Below are 20,882 nucleotides of genomic sequence, written 5' to 3'. Positions count from 1 at the left end.
CAACTACAAATTAATTAAACAACATTGGACTTGATATCTAATCAATACATATGACATATACGCTTCTCTTATAATCAAAGCAAAACATTTCTTCACATATAAAATAATAAGTTGTTCAAAGATGAAAAGTTCAAGTGGACTTTGTGGAGTTGGACACTTTTTGCCCTCCGCCCTTCATATTGTTTGGATGTTTGATTGATTAATGTTTTCAAATAGTTTATAATTTCTTGCCTCTAATTATATTTTTAATGTTTATAATTTGAATTATCTAGTGGAAAAAAAAAATCAAGCGAAAAAAATTCAAATTAAATGGGTTGGTTCTTGGGCCCGAGTATGGCACGAGCACGAGCACGGGCACGGCATGAGCCCGGCCCGGCCCGTTTAAATATGGACATGGGCTTTGGGCCGGGCCGGGATCAATGATTTTATTAAATGGGCCGGCACGGCACGGCCCGATAAATTAAATGGGCCGGCCCGGCACGGCATGAAAATATTAAAAGCACGAGTTTAAATGGGACGGGCCGGCCCGGCATGGCCCGTTTGACACCTCTACCTGGAACGGACGCTCAGTTTCACTTTACCTTATGAAACTGAGATTTTCTCACTTAGGCCTGATAATCTCTAAAAATTGCTCAAATTTTCTCACTTTACCACTTGCGTCCATTTTCGTCCACAAAACCGTTAAGTGTTCTAACGTAACATGGGCATTCTAGTAATTTTAGCTTTTAATTAACTTTAAAATCCAAATAATTTTAAAAAAAAAAATTAACATTTTTCTAAGGTTAACAAACCTCCTATTCCGTTTCATACCCTCATTGTCAATTCACCAGCCCTCACCTTCATCTTCTCTTTTTTCCCTTTTCTGGTCACCATAATCCCCAAAGCACCTAACCCAGCCTTGCCACTCAATGGTTTTCTAGACTGAAATATACGAAAGTAGTAAAGTGAGAAATTTTTAGCAATTTTTAAAGACTCTAGGGGTTAAGTGAGAAAATTTTAGTTTTGGAAGTAAAGTGAGGTCGAGCGTCTATTCTAAGCAGTTAAACAGTAATTAAGCCTTGTTTTATCAAATCTCAAGTGATTGTTGATCCGATGAAATTATTGTATGAATGTGTTGTTCTAATTCATGATAATATTTTTTTAGAATAAGCAATAGTTTTTATTGATAAACAACAAAAGTACAAAGCAATTATGTGCATAATATAGGTAAATCTTCTCCAATGACCAAACGGAACAACATGTTGAATTGATATGGAGAGAATCACGCACAACCCAAAACTGACTAAAATCCACGCGACGCCCAAATGGCAAATCCGTATTAGAAGCCAAAGCTAAATAAAAATAAAACAACCTAAAGATAAAACAAAACATAGCAAACTCTTAAAGAATTCCTGAGAATTGTTATACTTAAACAAACTAAGAAACAGAACCGCCGCTCCACATCCTTCCGGGCGACCCGAAAAGAGCCATAGTGTCATACCGGCTAAACCCATAGTATCACACCTTGTAAACCCAAACCCGATACAACCTGACATTTTCCTTGTGTACGTGGGCCAAAAGACAACAACTATTTCACGGTGGTTGCTTCCGCAACATAAAATAAAAGAACAAAGAATGATCATCATGACCGAAAAAAGTGAGGGGGAAGGGAAGGGAGGGAAGGAGGAGAATAGAGGGGAGGGAGGAAGGCCATCGACCTTGAAAAAGGTGCGGCGACTAAGATTTTTTCTTAGGGTTGTCTTAGAGAGCGTTTAAGGGTTTTTTTTAGAGTGCTACTAAATGAACCCTAAAATTAACTGAGTACACCCCTTGATCTAAGTACACCCTAATATTTTAATCCAAATGTAAAATTAACTAAGTACACCCTATTTAACTACCAAAAATATCCTTAGTACACCCTAATACACTATCACACACAACACCCTTTTAAACAAATACTAACCATTAGATTAATCTAATGAATTCTAATAAGTCCACGTCACCATAATTGTATTAACCTAAAACTCACTCACCATTTGCACCTTCTTGGCCAATACTTATGAAATAAAAAATAAAAAAAATAAAAAGTTCCAGCAATAACTACCTCCTTCCTGACCCAGCCTCCTCACTGCCAGCCATGGCTAACACCGCTCACTCTCTCCACTATCAGCCCTGGCCCCCGCCCCTCACTCTCTTTTCTTCTCTCACACAGACCTTCCCACTTATGTCCTACAGTTGATAACCAATTACAGTACTTGTGGCAAATTATTAGTGATTAGAATTTGCTAAAATTATTCCCTATTACAGAATTGATAAGCTTTATCCCATAGAAATCGAAATTGGATTACCACTATAGGGTGGTTTTGAAGTTAGGAGAGATTCCTAACGATGGAGGACTTCAATTCGTAGGCTTTGTTGAGAGTCTGTCATCCAAAATTCAGAGAGAGATAGAGAAATAGAACCACATGGCTAGCTCGTAGTGGGGTAATTCGTAGGCCTTGATGAGATATTTATTTATTTATTTATATTTCAAAAGTATTGGATACAATGAAGATTGTGAGTTTTATGTTAGTACAATTTGATGATGTGGACTTATTAGAATTCATTAGATTAATCTAATGGTTAGTATTGACTTAAATGCGTATAAATGCACCGATGTTAAATGTAGAGGCTGGAAATCCATGAGTAGGGTGTACTTATTAAAATTATATTTGTTTCATAATTCAATATATCCTTTTTGGTCATTTTATATTAGGGTAAATTAGTAATTAAATAAATAGTTTGACAGTAAAGTGTACTCAGTTAATTTTAGGGTTTGTTTAGCAGCACTTTTTTTTATAATAAAAAAATTTCTCCATGATAATCTAATTAAAACACATCTTTCATGCATATCAAATATATAGTATTAATAAATGACCGAATCTTTTACCTTCTCATATATAATTATGAAAAGTTTAAAAATCATATATCTTTTTTAATGTGTAGCTTTATATAAGTCGCGAGTGTGATTGGTTTTAATTCAACTTTAGAAATGCGACATAACAATCTACATTATATAAGTTCGGGTGATCTAGTATTAATATATGTCGTCATATGTGTGTTTTATTCTATTTGCTTTTGTTTTATTAGAATCTGTGGTTAAGTTTGTGGCAATAATGAATATTTTTGATACAAGTTATATTGAGGGATGAGTAATGGAATCTAGAACTTGGATGCACTTTCCACTTTAAAATTGATTGATGCTAGGTCAAAAAGTCCACATGGCATGCGGGCACCACAATCGTACAAATTATGACATCATTTGGTCCCATGGGGCGTGCTTATGTTGTGCATGGAAGGCGCCGGAAAAAGATTTCTTGGCCCACTTAATCGTTCAATGCATGTTTCTGACGATTTCATGTTCACAAAGGTGATAATATCATCTTAAATATGTATATATATCAAGACATAATAAGTTGTTCAATGTCCACTTCAATGTCCGCTTCAATGTCTCATAAGGTATCTGACCATTTCAAATTTCCTCAAATTTGTAATAAGTAATCTGTGAGACTTTGAGTACGTCTTTGATGATTTATATTATCATAATTTAGATTATAGAATAAAATAAAAAGTTGTACGTCTTTGATGATAGATATGTAACTAAAGGAATAATGGTACTTCAGAAACTTGTTGTCCCACGAATTTTAAACTCAAAACTTCCTACAACAAATTGGAATTTGATTGGTTATATGGATTCTTGGGTTGCTTTATGTTGCTATGATATATTATTTTACGGATACTACTTGCCTCCTTTTCGATAAGGAGATACTTTTTATTCTTACAAATCACAATTTGAAACATATGCAAAATTAATTCATCGAAAATACAAAAAGTAAAACCTCTGCACACATGTCACATTGCTATTTGCATAAATGTAAGAGCTCCTACTTACCTGGTAATGAAGGAAATATTTTCCTTATTTTACATCTTACCTCCAATTGAATATTATTATTATTTAATTAAATTTAAAACCAACCAATTTGCTCTCATCTTTTGATCCTTCTACCAAGAAATAATTGACTCCACAAACTTATTGTCCTATCGATCGCCTCATGGCATTGAATTCAACGTCTCATGGACTCTATCAAATTGAATTTGGACCCATGTAGCCCGTAGACTGTTGTTTTGTGGCATTCAAGTTCAAAGCACCCGTTTACTTCTTGCGATCCCCCCATGTTGCTCGTGTGGTCCTTGGCCCTACTCAACCAAACCAAACAAGTTGAATAATGACTTGTCTTATTTGTCCGTGGGCCTTTGGGCCCCCCACCCAAACCAGAAAATAAAATAAATAAAATACTTCTTTCTTCTACGCGTTCTATATTCACAATTCAAGTAATTAATGTTTTAATTTAGTACAAAATCATCGTCCATTGAATCTAATTTACAAGGAGGACACTTTGAACTTATATGCAAGGAGACAGACTCACTCCCCTAACCCACATATACTAAATGATTTCTGTTTTAAAATATAAATGTTAAATACATACTACATTACTAGAGTTCGACTCTCATTTTCGTAACGTCGTGATCACATTATTTAATTTCCTAATCTTTGACTCAGGTGGCCAATCCAATCACTTGAACTGTTGACTTGGAATTATCTTAGTATGAGATGCTGCCAAGTAGATATACATCCATAGTGTGTACAGAGTATGGACCATGAATTGTGAACAAAACTGAAGGAGACTTCATGAATCATGACTCGACGACTTCTGACCACATGCAGTACAACGAGAGGGAAAGTAAACCACGGCAATAAAGCAAAAAAAAATGTGATGTGCGCCTGCAGAGAGCAAACTTGTTTGAGAAGCTGATATTTCCATTCCATGATCTCTTATTCAGTCAAGCTACAAAATGGTCAACAATCGAAATGACATGATTAACGTATACTCAGGTTCGATCTTGTTCAATAAGGCTTTCATTCGCATAAATCTAATTTCTTTGCAACCATCATATATTCAAATCTTACACTTTTTTTTTCAAAATAATCCTAATTAAGTTCTTCAATGAATTGCAAATCATGCAATCCAATCCGCATACTTTGTATACCACGATATAATTTCTTGTATACAACATTGCAACTTTTTGAGCATAAGATACCAAATTGAAATTTCGTAGAGACTTGGGAGGTGTAAAATAAAATTTAAACCCAACAGCTTCATGTTGCCTCCATGCTTAACATCTCTGAGATGAAAGCTTATTTAGACGTACTCATTATCAACAATCTCCTAATGACTGTTCTTTCGATTTACTCTGCAGACAACGACTTTGTGGACCTAAATACAGAGCCTAATTGTTTCCTCGTATACAGTGGGTTAATATTTCAATGGGCTCATCGATTTTGGATGTGACAACGGAACTTGCATGAATTTGGCATATCTCTAATCACTGATGCTCTAACCAAACTAGTCTTTGTTAATAGTTTCTGTAGGACTGAGGCGAGGTCGTCGATTTTGGAATTAACCTTGCACCAACAAACAAAAGTAAATCCTTTTTTTTTTGTCAAGGGAACTCTATTCATTAATAGTTGTAAACATTACAAAATGAGGAAAGTCTAATTCAAATGCAGCCCTACACTAACAAATAAAGCAGGCTCAAAGATACAAACCCAAATAAACAACAAAGCCCATAAAACATTAAACAAAGAAACCCTAGATCTAGAACACATGAGCAACTGCACTACATAGCATGCTAACAACAATGGTTGTTAATTCAAACATTACTGCCTCGTGATAGGAAAATACTTACATGAAACGGAGATAACACTATTTTGCTATTATAGTCAGTCACAATATGTCATGCATAATAACTTTTTTACGTGTCAATCTATAATTGGTTAAAAATAACAAAACAGTGTTGTTCCCGTTTTATATAAGTTTTTTTCCTCCTAATGAATTTGTTTGGCGCATGCAAGTGAAGTCGGATCATAAAACATCAAATTGTGAATGAATAATGCACTAAGAACGAGGGAACATAAGCCCTCAAATCACATCAGCAATCAACTGATCATGATTCATAACAAACTTATAACCCAGTTTTAGGCGTGGTCTGCATGATTTGGGCCAAACTTATAACCCAGTTTTATCATAAACATTATTGGGTGTATCTGATTGTCAACTAAATATAAAATAAAAAAAGTTATAAAAAAAAAAATCACAAATGGTCCCTAAGGTTTGCGAAATTGTCACCTTTTATGCTTAAGGTTTTTTTGTGACATTAATGATCCTTAAGGTTACTATCTATACATCAATTGGGTCCCTTACTTTAGCTTCCATCAAATTTTTAGTTAAGTAATTGACATGGCACATACGTAATGCCCACACATCCAATGATAAAGAGCCACTTGACTTTAAAAAATATAATATATTAAAAATATTTCAAAACTTAAAATCCATAAATAAAAAAAAACCTTGAAAAATAAGTTTAGATGATCACTTTAGGATTTGAGAGATGGGATGGTGAACAATTTGGTTTTAGGAGTTGACATGTGGCATTGGGCTGCAGCCCACACAAGCTTAGGCTTCGTTCCGGCCTTGATGACATTTACATAGGCCCGCCCTTGGGACAAAGGTGGCAACTCAACCAAGTTGCTGTGCTTCGGCCCAACTCAACCAAAGGGAAATTGACATATAAAGATTTCTGATATGCCCCGACTAAAATGAAAAAAATTTCAAATAATACTTCTCAGTCAGGAAAAAGTGGCTATATTTCCAGTACCAATTGGAACCGATTAATGGTGACAATAATTTACTTCTCAGTCAGGAAAAAGTGGCTATTGGACTTGGCATATATATGTCACAGTTATAATAATGCCATCACTGATGGGATATGTGGTGGGGTTTAATTTTGATTTATTTACACTAACATGTCCTGAGGTTTTTCATAAAATCGCTTTCAAGGTCTCGAAATTACACAAACATCGTCTCAGATTTTAATATCACTAGTATGTGTGACGGTGAGACTTTCATGTGTGAAGACACCTACCATGTCATAGTCGTAGTTACCATAATTAGTATCACAAATAACATTTTAGGAAATAACATCACACTACAAGAAAAAAGGTCAGTAGTGACCAATTTCCTTGTGACCACATGAATAATGGTCACAAATATAGTGAATTTAATGACTAATAATACTACATGGTCACTAAAATAATTTACCCCTATTTTTTAATTTTTAATGACCAAATTTTCTGACCATTATTTAAATTAGTCACTGAAAACAACTTAAGTTATATAGTTAGTGACGAACACATATGCCAAGATAGACGTACTTCTCTCATTTAATACATCAGCGACCAATTAACTTTTTTTAAAACTTTTTTATTTTTATTTTTTCAAAACGCGCTCGCGTGGGGTGTACCGCATCAAAAGGAAAACAAAAAAGACGAAACAAGTCGAGCGAAATCCGAACGAGACCAGCGCGAGCTCAGAGTGAGAGAGACAAGAGCGAGAGACCAGCGCAAGCGAGACCATCTTCTTCATCGAGCGAGCGTCCTCTTTGTGGTCCTTTTCGTCTCTGTGGTTTCGATTTCTAGGTTTTCTCCCAATATCATGTGAGCTTTCTATTTCTCTTTGGTTTCAATGTAAGTTTTGATTTCATTTGAGTTTGATTTGAGTGCGATTGTGACTCTGATTCTGATTCTCTATTCTCTATTCCCTAATTCCCTAATTCTCTATTCACTGTGATTTTGAGTTCCACTGTGATATCAATTTTCCTAACTATGATTTTGATTTCTCTTTGAATTTCGATTCTGAGGTGTGTTTCCAAAAAGCTTGATGCCCTAACTTCCTAATCTATGTTGCAGAAGTTTTGATTTTGAGAAACGACCTTGAGGCTAGTGAGATCTTTTCTGAAATCAACTTTTGAGACCATCAGCTTCTCTGGTAAGAAATCTTCGATCTCTAGCTATTTGATTCCTAATTGGTTTTCATCTTCGTTCTTGCTTTTTCTTTACTCTTATTCCTATTGCTTTTTCTTTATCTTCATAAGTGAGTACAAACTCAGAGGATCCATCCAGAAGCTTAGAGGGTTTTGTTGTTTGTTCCTTGTCTCCACCTGATATGAGCAGAAAGCCATAGTCATACAATGGTAGTAACATCACATACACAGTGCATCAAAAATGACCAATTGATGATCATAAAATGAACCAAAACAAAGAGCCTCCATTCTTTTGAGTTAAAGTCCTCGTTTCGATTGTGCCTATAGGAATTAATAAAGCTTAGAAATTTGTGTTGTATGAAATTTTGTGAAGGATGGTTTTCTCTGTGTGAGCTATTTTAAGAAAATTCTGTTCAGTTACTATTGTAGCTGCAGAAGTAATCTTACTCGAGGAAGGAAACTAAAATGAAAATCTGCATTTTTGCAGGTGGATAGAAGTGATGGCTCCTGTTTTCTCGAGAGTTGCCTGGCGCTGTGTATGGCATCTGATCCAGGTTTGTTATTTCTACTGTCCTGAAACTTCAAGATAGCTTTTCTATTGGCCTTAGAACAGAAAGCACAACAAATTAGCCGAACTAATATGAGTCTCATATTTTAGTCAGGTGTATGGTGTTAAGTTGTCAATGTAATTGATCAGAAAAATTTTAAGTTGTTAGAAGATATACCTAATACTCTGTAAATCAAGCTTGATTCATCACACATTCACTCTCCCTTTCATGTATAGGATCACAGAAACAACAAATCTAAATTACATTGAAATGGTGTTAATTGTGATTTGATCTTTGCAGAATGACTTGATTCATGCATGGGGTGGATATGCAGCTTGGCTATTGTGCACAGGCAAGCTTCTCAGTTTACTTGTTATGTCATTTTTTTTATGCTTTCTTTTCTAAGGATTTCCTTAACGCTTCCTAAAGAGGACTTTCTGGTTTTGATATTTAAATAGGGCGATCGAACTAAAAATGTTGGTGTTGTGGATGTTGAATACATAATCCATTATGGTCTCCCTACATTGGGAGGCTCAGATGAAAATGAGGTGAGAAAATGTTTGCTGTCTTTGTGGTGCAAATTTCCAGTCTGTTTGAGGCTGACTAGTTAATGTGTTATTAGTATTTTGCAGGACCAGAGTTGATGTAAGTCTTGACATGTAATTTGTTCAGTTTATTAGGATTTTACTTGGATTAAAATTGTTTGCTGTGTATTTGTGTGTAGGTGAGGAGAGAATCGTACAACAAAATGAAGGTGTTCAAAAGGAAATGGGAACGAGCTGTCAAGGAAAAAAAGGGTAATGCACATTATTGCCTTAACAATTTTGTTTGCATCAGAAATTTCTAGCATATGGATCTGAGCTGGAGGCACTTGAGCATTGACCTCAAACAGTGGGAGAGGATGATTGGAACTATCTACTTCAATTATGGCAAAAAGATGAGTGGAAGGTGAGACACTATCTAGTTCCTCTTCTTGGCATTATGCTCATGCCTTCATTCATTTAGTGATTCCATTTTGAGAAAAGTCTTGGTAATTGATATTTTTCTGTCTCAGTGCTCTCTTCCCTGGTTAGACAGTTTTGTCCAAGGCACTATATAAACCTGACTGAGCATATTTAGATAAACTTTAAGCAACTAATTTATAAAAGATGCGCTAGCTGGCTCTTGAGTTTAATTATTCTTGCATTTAGTTAATTCCCGGTTTAGTGCATCCCAAGTAAGAACTGACATTATTCTTTTTTTGATGCAGGTCTGATGGATAAAGGGCAGAAGACAATCTACTAGTGATGAATCTTATTTTATTTGTTTTTGGGAAGCACTTGACATTTAGGTTGAATAACTTAAATATGTAGCATTTTGTTTTTGAGACATATCTTGTGAATTTGTTGGAAGAATGTTAGATATATGGATTGCTTTTGAATGCAATGAATTATTTGATGCTATAAATTTTATCTACAGCACTGTTTAAAAGAAATTAATTGTGATTTCATATTGTAATACAATAAATAAAGAAAATGGAGAGGTAAACCTAATTAGTTACCAATTTTTTGAAATACATTAGTGACCAAGCAAGTAGGTCACTAATGTGGGCACGTGACCCAGTTTCAGTGACCAAAAGGCATGTTTTGGTGACCAAATTGTAAGCCCTTTAGTGACCAAAGTTGTGGTCCCTAATAGCGTTTTTATTAGTGACCAGACAGGAATAGCCACTAATTCTTTGTGTTGTAGTGACCAATAGTTGACATTGGCCACTAAGTAGAATTTGTGACGAGCTTCTAGTGACCACCCAGTGACCACAAATATTTGGACACTGATTGCATTCAGTGATCAAAAAGGGTAGTTTCTGTGACCAAGTGGGTGGCCACTAATACCTGTTTTTCTTGTAGTGTCAGGAAGTTATTTGTGAAAAAAATTCCTCCATATCTCCTTGTCAATTTACAGTACTATATGCCCCTACTAGAAAAGACAAAGTATAGGGAACACACCCACCCACCACCACCCTGAATTTTCATGCCTTCCAGCAGCAGGAATTTATATTCATTTTTCATTTTACTTTTATTTCCTAACTTGCCTATTTTGTAGTTTACTTGCTTTTGATTATTTCGTGTTAAATTCGAAATTGATGGCTTATGTCACGGTTTCAAATTTCTTCTCGTTCCAACGAATATGTGCCTATTTTATTTTATTTTTGGTCAAACAAACCAATCTGCTAATTAATTGTTGTTATAATAATACATACGGGAGATAACTTTTAAAAAGAATTTTTTTTTAAAGCACTTGCATAAAAAGTAAAAAACACAGCAGTTTTATTCAACCCAAAAATTTGGTAGCAAACCTCCTATAGCGTTAAATCTCCTCACCGAAAAAACTAATCAACTTCTAGTTGCACCAACTTTTTATAATAGAAACTCTCATAGCCTCCTCACTTGTGAATCCATAAGGCACTCTTGCAACAACATCTTGAATCATCAACTCTTCACACTTGATATGCTTGCATGGTAAACTTGTAACCCTAGGGCTTTGAGTGCATTCATCAACCTAGCATATGGGTAGTCTTGATCTGGACACTGAACTCGGATCACGGCTTCGGAGCCCAAAATCTTCACATCCACTTCCAAAGGAGCAACTGATCTATTGTTATAACTTGAATGAGGATGATTAACTATGGAACCGGTGCTTTGGCTGCTCTGATGATCAAGGCTACTTCCATTGCTCACTTTGGGGTTTTTGGGTTGTTCTTGTACTTTGGCCTCCAATTCCTCAACCTTTGCTTTGAGCTGGTTGATGTATGACACAGCATCAGCAAGCAAAGAAGATCTGTCCATTTTCGATACATTAGGAACCACAGAGCGGAGGACGTAGAAGCGATGGTTAAGCTTCTCTCTTCTTTGTCTCTCTGCCTCAACATGGTTTAATAATTGTGATGCTCTACCAGTGCCGTTAGTTGACGATGATCTTCTTTTCTTTTTCGATCGAGTGTTCGCTGTATTCTCAGAGGTGAAATTGCCAACAGAGTCCGAAGGTGAGTCTGGTGATGAGTCGCAGATATTGATATGTGCAACTTCTTTTGTACCACCTTTAATATATTCAACAATAATGTTAATGAAAAATTTAGGGTATGAAGATGCATTAGTCTCAACAAAGTATCAATGTTAAGATAAGCTAATTTAAAATTTGGGATGACATGTTCTTGAATAAAATAACAGCCTTCAGGAATAATGGCATTTTAACAGTGTGTGTAAGAAACCTCTTTCCTGTGTTTTAAACTATCGCTTGTATTCCACAAAAAAAAAGAAAAATACTCATATAAAACAACTAGTGAAATCATCACTTGCAATAACAGCACAACTAGAACAAGACCCAAAAGCTACATTTCTTACTCGCTTTCTCAACCCACACATATATACCAAACAAGAAAAACAATAAAAAGAACCCAGAATAATTAAGAAGGTCGCCCGTTTCAATAAAATATTAGGAAAATATTTTAGCTAATAGTAGTGAAAAGATTGTCTGCCACTAGTTTACCATGTCATTATCAGCATTTGGAGAAATTATACAATAGTACGGTACTACCACGTGGCACTTGACAGGTGGTAGTACGCACCTATAAGACGACGACATATGGACAACAACTCCAACAAAGATAATTAACGTTTTGTTTTATATCAACGTTAACGTCACCGTCCATGAAATGAAACTTCCCCATCTTTATCCATCACCAGCGGCTTCCATTTCTGCAAGATTCATTTGACTCCTTGAGGAGTGGCTATGTTGGTGCTGGTGCCATCAGATTTTCATAAACCCTCTTAATTTCTTCTCCGTTTTTTTTATTTCATAAAAATTTTAAGAAATTATTTTCTTCCCCCAGTTTGTTCTTGGGTGTTAGTAAAGGAAAACATTGAATTTCTTTTTCTTTCCAGGCAAACGGGGGTTAATTTTAGGATCTTTGCTTCAAATTTGTTCTTGAGTCCATCGTCTTTTGCAATTGCTTGGGTTGGTGTTTGTTAAATGGTAGGCTCAAACAATATGGGTTGCGATTTTATGCGTGTATAATTAAAAATCTAAAATAAATTTTTATGATGTTTTTTATGTTGAAAGAAATTATGAGAGTTAATGGTTTTTTGAGAGATCCCAGTGGGTTGAACGAAAAACTCCATAGCCATGGCTTCTCGAGAGATCCAAAGACGGACGAAAGCTATGCAATATTTGAGGCAAAAAAGACAGACCATAGAAGCATCCAGACCAACATTAAACGGACGTTAGTTCCGCTTTTTTTTTCAGTAGTTGTTATCTAAGTGTCACCATATTATAGGTGCGTACTGCCACCTGGCAAGTGCCAGGTGGTAATACTGTACTATTGTATAATTTCTCCAGCATTTGCTCAATTATTTGAAAGAGTATCGATTGATAACCAATTAACTACTAATCAAACATAATTATATATAATAAAAAACTGTAAATTATTCGGTTTTAAAACATTAACGAAATTTTGTGCTTACCTTGTCTGGTCATCTCCTTTTGAGCTCCTGAAAACATGCCATTTTCTAGCAGCTGAACAAGTGCATTGTCCTCACAGCTACCCTGCTGCAATACCTTCTTGTTGTTCTCTGATCCGAAAAGCGATTTCGATAGATGCACGAGGCTCCAATCTTCTTTGATGACATCCAAAGAAGCGAGCTCAAGCACCCCACAAGGAGTTGCAATACAAACCAGAGTTTGAATTCCATGCATTCTAGCCTCCTTCACTCTCTCACACTCATAAAACTGAAGCTCATGAGCACCTGCCAGCCAAACAAAACCTCCAGAACAAAACGCACGGCCCAGAACATTGTTGCTGGCGTGGCCTGCAGCAAACGTCTGGGTTAAACAAACGCTGTAAAAGTAAAACCACTCGGAGTCCGTGACATCTCCATGATCCACCATTGCCAAGTCCGCCATGTCTTCATGGAAAAGATCTTCAACATCTTCGTTCACCACCTTCCTTCTCTCCACATTGTTGAACCCAAATTTTGGGTTGTAATTGTTGACCACCTTGTTGCTGCTTTTGGTGGCCAAGTCTCTGTTGATTCGGAAATCGCCACCAGCCCATGACAAAGAGACTTGGTCGTTGCTGTCATTGGAGGCTTGCCAGAAGATTGAATACACCCACCATTCAGGCCTGTTCTGCAATATGAACTGGAGCCGTTTTTGAAATATGGATGAGTCTTCCTGGCAAAAATTTGTTGGAGAGCTTGAGGAAATAATTTCTTCCATGGCTTCAAATTTTATTTTTTTTGGGTTGCTACAAAGCAAGTGAGAATTAGTAGCAGGAAAGAGAGACGGAGGAGGAAGAAACAGTAAAATGAGTGAGTGAGGCTTTCGGTGTTCAGATTCTGAATTGTGAATTGTGATTGGACATGGGAATTAATAAAGAGCCACCTGTGTCCTGTAGAGCTGGTGTCTTTTTGTTTATTATTATAATAAATAATTTAAAAAATATCAGAGTTTTAAATTACAATTTAAAATTTCCACTGAGGACACGTATGCCTGTTAACGTGTTAAACGTACGGGATACTGTTGAGACGCATGAATGCGACTCCGTTTTGGGAAATTTGGCATTGTTCCTAATATTTTTTTTTATTTAAAAAAGAGTATTTTTGTTCACCACTTGAACTCAGGTGTATGCTCACCATCCCTCTCAACACTAGATATGTGTCAATAAGCATACTCATGGTTACATAAATCAAAGTAAAAATGTAATTATAATGATGCCTATGAACACATGCCAAGTATTAAGAAGGATGATAAGCATACATATTGGGTTAAAGTAATGAGCAAAAATATTTTTCATGTAAAATAATAAATTAATATATATTCATAAATTTAACTCGTTGTGTTTATACATGTTACGTACCATCATGGAGGATACAGTTTCGTACAAGTAAAGAGCCAAGTAATATTCGTAGTTTTTCTTACATTGTTAAGGTATTTTGTCTCGTTTCGTCCCTTTCATAAAAATAAACTTTGAATTTAACATCACGTTGTTGTTTTTATTTGTATGATAGAATTTTTATTTGTTTCTTCGAACTTTTGTTTTTATTTGACCAAGTTGTGAGCTTGCTTTACATGAAGACAATTCGAAAACATGTATGGCCAATTGAGGGATATTGTGGTACTGATTTCCCATCTAACCTAATCAACCAAAAGGCATTTTAGCTGTTTTGACTAATTCTCCTTTTCATACCCGAGCCAAGTCACGTGAGCCATGAGCGACTAGAAATATTATTTTTAAATTTTGGTTAGAGTCTACGGCACGATTTTCATAATGAAATTTCCCATCTAAATAATAATAAACAAAAGAGTATCTGTCAATAAGTATAGAGAAGCTTTCCATTAGGTCACAAAAGTTTTTGCCCAATTGATCGATTCCATGATGGCACCCAATTCAAGGGGCTTTCATGGGTCCTATAGTGCCTGTAAATCTAGTCATGATATGTTATTCTCTAGCAAATCTGGTCATGATATGTTGGGAAAACGAACAACGTTATAGCTTTGTGGAAAAAGATTTCTCCCGATGTGTTTGGGTCATTTGCTCCACTCAAACGAAAGCAATATATGCAATTACTCGGACTCATTTGCCCCACTCAAATGAAAGTAATAGGAAAGCAATATATGCAATTCCTCCTACTCATTAGGCTATTTCAATTAAATTGGATAAGTATAATTTAAAAAAATAGAGATCCAAACCGAGCCACCAAATGAGATGTTTAAATAAAATCACAATAATAATAGGAATTCATCTACCTCCCTAGCCATCCCACCTAACAGGACTTGTAGTTGAATTATTGGTGCTCGATGGTCTGAAGAAGAAAGATGTACTTGTTTAGAGAGGGCTTCACATCCCACCTTATCTATCTGTCAACACTTTATTTGTCCCCATGCCTTTATAATGGAGATATCATTTCAAGAGGGAAGGGCCACTTGGCCACAGATTTGGGCGGGGGGGTGCGGAGGATTGTAGGTTGTGTTATTAATGGCTCCCGTGGAGGTTTATCATTTTGAAGAATCTGTGGTGCATCTATTCTTCTAGTCCAATCAAATTCCACGTAAAAGTATTATAGTTTTACTGAACCTCATGCCCAATAAATAACAATACTATTACAAGGAAGACATAAATTAGTATACCTATATATGAACTCTCAAATCGTAGGTAGACAAATCTCTACCACCGTAAACAATTATCTATAAAAAGAATCAAGAAGGGCAAAAGAAAATGTAAACAAGACATATGTTAGTATACCTATGTTGTCAGACCAAAAAAAAAAAAAAACCTATGTTGAAAACTCACAAATCGTATTCCCCTTTGCTAGGTAGACTACTCTAGCACTCGAAACTATTTGGATAGCACTACAAGAAAAAAGTCCTTTCACAACGCGCAATGTGCGTTGTGAAAACATATTGACAACATGCGGCGCACGTTGTTGAAGCCGATGTCGTTAAAAGGTGTAGGGCTTTCGACAACACGCGTTGAACGTCGTCGTTTATTTTGGCGCTCGTTGTGAACAACATTAACCACAACACGCGCACGTTGTAGGAGCGATTGACAACAACGTGCCGAGCGTGTCGTCTTATAATATTATGACAACATGTCTGTGCTCGTTGTTGTTTATGTTTTGACAACAAGCAATGCGCGTTGTTATATCAAATATATATGTTTTTTTTAAAATAATTATCAAAATTACCTGATAAAAGTATAATTTATCTATAAATAGAAGCTCTATGATAAACATAAATATTTACTTACTTCACATTCATAAGGCATCCCAGAATACAAAGCTTTCATTCAAAAGATAAATAAGGAGTTCCATACATATTACAAAGTTATATTCATTCCAATTATTCTAATTGTGCAAAATGATTGTTCTATGCATATAATTACAGTTCAAAATCCTTGTCAAAATAATCTAAAAACATGATTGATTGCACTCAGATCTTGCTGAAACATGCTTTAGAAACTTGGTTAGTTGCACCTCAAAATCCTTATCAAAATGGTGAGTATTGCAATTTGGAAGCATTGTCAAACATAGTCTAAGCACCTGAAAAAATAACATATGTAGCAAAAAAGGGATTATTATGTTATATAGAAACTTTGAATGTTCAATGTCAAAGTAAATTGAAAAATACCTTAGTGAAGCAATTTTATACAGCTTTTTGGCCATGCAACAGTACTGCCTAAAGCTTCACCAAGTCTTCGTGCTTCATCTGTGGGCCTATACAAGTTAAGTTGTTCATCAAGCACTTCATCAACCCAAACCTTCCAACAATCGCGTCCAAGAGGCATATGATGAACTTTAACACTTGGGTCTGTTGAGGCAATATGTCCCTCAGCTACAACTTGCTCCAGCTCAAAATTGTACCAGTGTAAGAGTTGGCATCTTCCATACTCAAGATTGCTACTTTGACCACATCTTGAATTCACATTGTAACTTTTATCTTGTACATTATGACGGCTTCCTTGTTGTGACTATATGAAATACAATGGAAGAGGACAATAATTTAGAAATTATAAGCTATCTCACAGTTTACTAAATCATGCTATAATTATCATGAAAAATATATACTTACTTGAGTACATGCATGTGCACTTATCATATCCTCCACATTCTTATTGTGAGGCTGTAAACAATTAAAGAGAAGCTTGAATTTTTTTTTTGTGATTTAATAAATAACTATATGAATAAATGCTTCGTAAATTATTTTAAGAGTTGTATACCTCTTGAGACATTTTAATAAATGCTTCAAGTTTGGCTTCAATTAGCTCCATCCTTTGAGATTGAGATTTCACTACGGACTCAAGTTCCTTCACTCGTCCGCTGCCTTGAATTACTGCATCTACTCTAGAGGGTGTTGCACCAAACCCAAGCCCTCGAACTCGGCCACGACTTTCAGGTCCTATAACTCTTGCTATAGCATCATCTCGTATAGAATTTCTCGATGGTGGATTCTCTTTCGACTCATTGCACGTCTTTATATCTTTCTATAACATATAAAACAAACAGATATAAGTCACGGGTTTTGATTCAAGACCTTTTACTTCATGTGATTCTATGTGCATATGCCTAAGCATTTATATATAACTGGTGGTTTTGCACTGTGATCCTTGTATGTGAAACTTTATATAGTAAATGTACATTTCATGACCATCTAACATTAGGTTTCCTCACTAGCACTTGTTTTGCTGTCTCCAGTTGTAGATGTGCAGAAGATCTACTACTTGTTATTGTCATAACTTCTTCTCAATTGTTGATCATGTCATCCGTGAAAGAAGAAGCCATATTCTTGTATCCCTACCTCAGGAACTTTTCCTTTTCAATATGTGAAAATGAGGGATGTCAATCTCTTCAATAGTCATGTCCTTAACTTTAACTCTAAAGAATATGAACATGGACAATTTATAAACGCAATCTTCATTGATCTGTAAATGCAGCAAGGTGTGCATGGCCTCTGTTTCGATTTCTCTTCTTCCCCATCTTAGATTGCAGTTCGATTTCCAAATTTTAAGAAAGATGGCACAAATTAAATAAAAAGTGCCCGAATTATATCAGAGAAGTAAGGCTGCTATGAAGAAGGGCATTACCATGGTTACGGGCACTACTACAAAACTGGTCAACAAGCATGAACATAAGAACACAAATACAGTATTGTGCCCCTCTTCCTAACATTAAGCACTAATAAGTCTTATATGTGCTCTTTTCACATAAAACACAAATAATTGTGCCAATTTTGTGTACATAGAACACAGTTTTTAAACTGGACACCTAGACCTGAACCTCCAGATTTATAACTCACTCCTCTCCTCCAAAGATCTATCATCTGTACTGGTAAACCCCACCACCATCTCATCTTTCCTCTCATTCAACCATTCTGATTTCATTGGGTTTCATAGCTTATCCTTTATAATTATATAAAGTTTTGTCTAATTTTTTATTTGGTAGCTGAGAGATCGAATGTGGCTTCTTCTTTACTCTTCCAGAATTTCCTTTTAATTCTTCCAATTTTCTATATGATTTTGGAAGTTTTTGAAATTAATGGATGGATTTGTTGTTTTATGCAGAGAACATGTTGGAACAAATGCCTGAGAAGAAGCCTTTACTAAAATACCCCACACATATTACAAAATTTAAGACTATTGAGCATGATTTCAGAATTTTTGTGGAAGCTGTAAAAACGTCTAATCAACTTGTCATTATAAAAGCACATATAGAGACTATTCGTGCTCAATACTTTGGCCATGAATCACAAAATTGTGCTCTATAATCAATGGAAACTCCTATAGAGGAGACCGACATTTAAAATGTGGGTGCACCATGGCTACTGACAATAAACACAAATATTTGTGCCTTTAAAGCTCAAAGAGCACAAAAGAAAATAGTGTCCTATGAGCAATTTTTTTGTAGTGGGGACTTCAATTTTGCAGCCATTGAAACTATTCCGGTCCATCTCTAAAAAGGGTCTATAAGATCACTTGGATCTTAAGTAAGTTTTATATGCTCACATAATCCATCCACATGCATATGCATGGCTCCATGAGAATCCTGATCTCAATGAAAGCCTGCAGAAAGGGGAGAAATGAGATGTTGGGAATTTCTGCTTTACCGCCCTATACACTTCTTAATTTCCATGGCAAATTCTCTCTTAACCCTTTTCTTTTGGCCAGTTATATCTATATCGCCAGTTATATCTATATCTCCCTTTTACACTTCTTACTCTTTTTTATGAATATCACAAGTTCACTACAGGACTAGATTAGCAAGATGGTCCATTGATGTTGATTTTGGTAGACAGTAGCTTGATGGAGAATGACCATTAATTATCATAGATTCACATAAGCTTAATAAACTAATATCACTAACGCAGAAATAAATATTCTTATAAAAATTAATGCATCATAACCAAACCTCATCAACTTCAACAAAATAAACCCAGCAGCTTCAACTGACTAAAGTCACACAGACAAATAATATTAATTTGAAATTTCCATTTGGTGTCTTACCAATATGTTGCTAACAACTTTGTTAATTGGTGTACCATCCTTTCTCTCATGCGCTTTTGTCCACAATGTCACTCTATTTATTTCTTCAGGATTTGGATGATTTAATTTCTACATGAGAACAAATTAGGTATCTACTTGAAAAAAAAAAATTAAACTAAATATTTGGTCGTATGCTTAGTAATCATACCATGTCATACTCCATACGGGCATAACCTTTTCGACTCATTGTATGTGTGTACTTTTGCTGCTTTCTCATTGCTCTAAATTTTTCACTTAGTTTCTGCAAGAGACAAATAGTTACATCAGTGGAAAAAAAAGTTAGAAATTGACACTACTAGAAATGTGGCTACTAGCCACTAATTATTTAGATACAAATTCATTAAAGTGCCTTGTGAATTTTGTTTGGAGACTAATTCTCCCACCATGCCTATTAAAGATTATGTGTGATTCATCCACGGGATTGCTTAGTGAAAATGGTTTTTTGTTGAAATGTAACCATGTTTATGAATCCTCTTATATACCACTGGACCTCACAAATTGAAAGGCAAAAAATTGATTCAAAGCAAAAAGAAGAAACCAGTGGACAACACCAATTAATGGATACTTGGACATCACAAATTGAAAAAATTAATGAATTCAAATCAAAAGGAAGAAGCCGTTGGAAAATGCTAAAAAGAAAATTATGAAGGGACAGTTAAACTTAAGAAATGTATCTAAATTATGCTTAAAGGGGGCTATTAATTGTATCTAAAATTAATAATACACACAAATTCAAAGCAGTAGCTAGTCTTTGTTTTTTTAGTAGTGTGATAAGAATACCTGAAAGTATAATTATTGCTAAGAAAGAAATACTTACTTGAAATTCTGCTCCAAGTCTTTCTTTGACAAATTTGTCCCAATCTTCCTTTGACTTTACATTGTCTGGCTTAACAAGGGCAATGGCACGTGCCTTATGCTTTCTTTTACTTGCTTCACGAATTGCTGTTGTTATTTTTGATTTAAATTGTCTCCAATATTTTCCCATCATCCTAAAAGTAAAGTTTTTATGCTCATCTCCCACTATGTAGTTTTGCTGTATTTTCAAATACAATAGCAGTTCATTTTCCAAGTAGAGAACAGGTCGAATAACAGTTTGGTATATAATTAAGAAAGAAAAAAAAAAAGCAAACCTGAATTAATGACCAAAGCTCATCCTTGTTTTTTTCTTTAAGGTCCTTCCAACTTGACATAACAACAGGCACATGCGCTCGGGTTAAGACCCCAAGAAATGAGGCAAAAGACTCTGAATTTGGACCACATAGTTGTCCCCCGAGATTGAAACTAATTTCTAACCGTGATTTTTTGCCTAGGGGAATAACTGCCATTCTAGTAGGACCTCGCTTCTTTTTTTGTTCTTTGATTTG

At 35.4% G+C, this 20,882-nt stretch overlaps 1 protein-coding gene and 2 pseudogenes across 3 annotated transcripts; 1 reads left to right on the top strand and 2 right to left on the bottom strand.

Annotated features, from left to right (window-relative positions):
* The first annotated feature begins 7,367 nt into the window (after positions 1-7,367).
* Positions 7,368-9,893, top strand: LOC110758781 (uncharacterized; annotated as a pseudogene). Its single transcript, XR_015835774.1, has 7 exons — positions 7,368-7,573; positions 7,826-7,904; positions 8,387-8,453; positions 8,748-8,799; positions 8,906-8,995; positions 9,172-9,244; positions 9,697-9,893. The product of XR_015835774.1 is annotated as an uncharacterized LOC110758781 (transcript).
* A 728-nt stretch (positions 9,894-10,621) lies between these two features.
* LOC110758950 (transcription factor bHLH14-like) lies at positions 10,622-13,822 on the bottom strand (annotated as a pseudogene). Its single transcript, XR_015835810.1, has 2 exons — positions 12,947-13,822; positions 10,622-11,523 (listed from the first exon to the last, which is right to left on the bottom strand). The product of XR_015835810.1 is annotated as a transcription factor bHLH14-like (transcript).
* A 2,789-nt stretch (positions 13,823-16,611) lies between these two features.
* On the bottom strand, positions 16,612-20,708 carry LOC148294542 (uncharacterized). Its single transcript, XM_088253627.1, has 7 exons — positions 20,649-20,708; positions 20,336-20,551; positions 19,667-19,759; positions 19,480-19,587; positions 17,200-17,463; positions 17,052-17,102; positions 16,612-16,950 (listed from the first exon to the last, which is right to left on the bottom strand). The coding sequence occupies exons 1-7, from the start codon at positions 20,706-20,708 to the stop codon at positions 16,612-16,614; spliced, it is 1,131 nt and encodes a 376-aa protein (XP_088109753.1).
* Between the last annotated feature and the right edge of the window lie 174 nt (positions 20,709-20,882).

The sequence above is a fragment of the Prunus avium genome, chromosome 5 (genome assembly GCF_965620075.1).
Source record: "Prunus avium chromosome 5, drPruAviu1.hap1.1, whole genome shotgun sequence".
Classification (NCBI taxonomy): domain Eukaryota; kingdom Viridiplantae; phylum Streptophyta; class Magnoliopsida; order Rosales; family Rosaceae; genus Prunus; species Prunus avium.
This window is presented reverse-complemented; position numbering and strand designations above follow the sequence as displayed.

Excerpts from the sequence above, each read along its gene's own strand:
- LOC148294542 (XM_088253627.1), bottom strand. The coding sequence starts at position 20,708 with ATGTCAAGTTGGAAGGACCTTAAAGAAAAAAACAAGGATGAGCTTTGG. Across the intron at positions 20,552-20,648 it reads AGCTTTGGTCATTAATTCAG|CAAAACTACATAGTGGGAGA; the intron begins GTTTGCTTTTTT and ends TTGAAAATACAG. Across the intron at positions 19,588-19,666 it reads CCCGTATGGAGTATGACATG|AAATTAAATCATCCAAATCC; the intron begins GTATGATTACTA and ends GTTCTCATGTAG.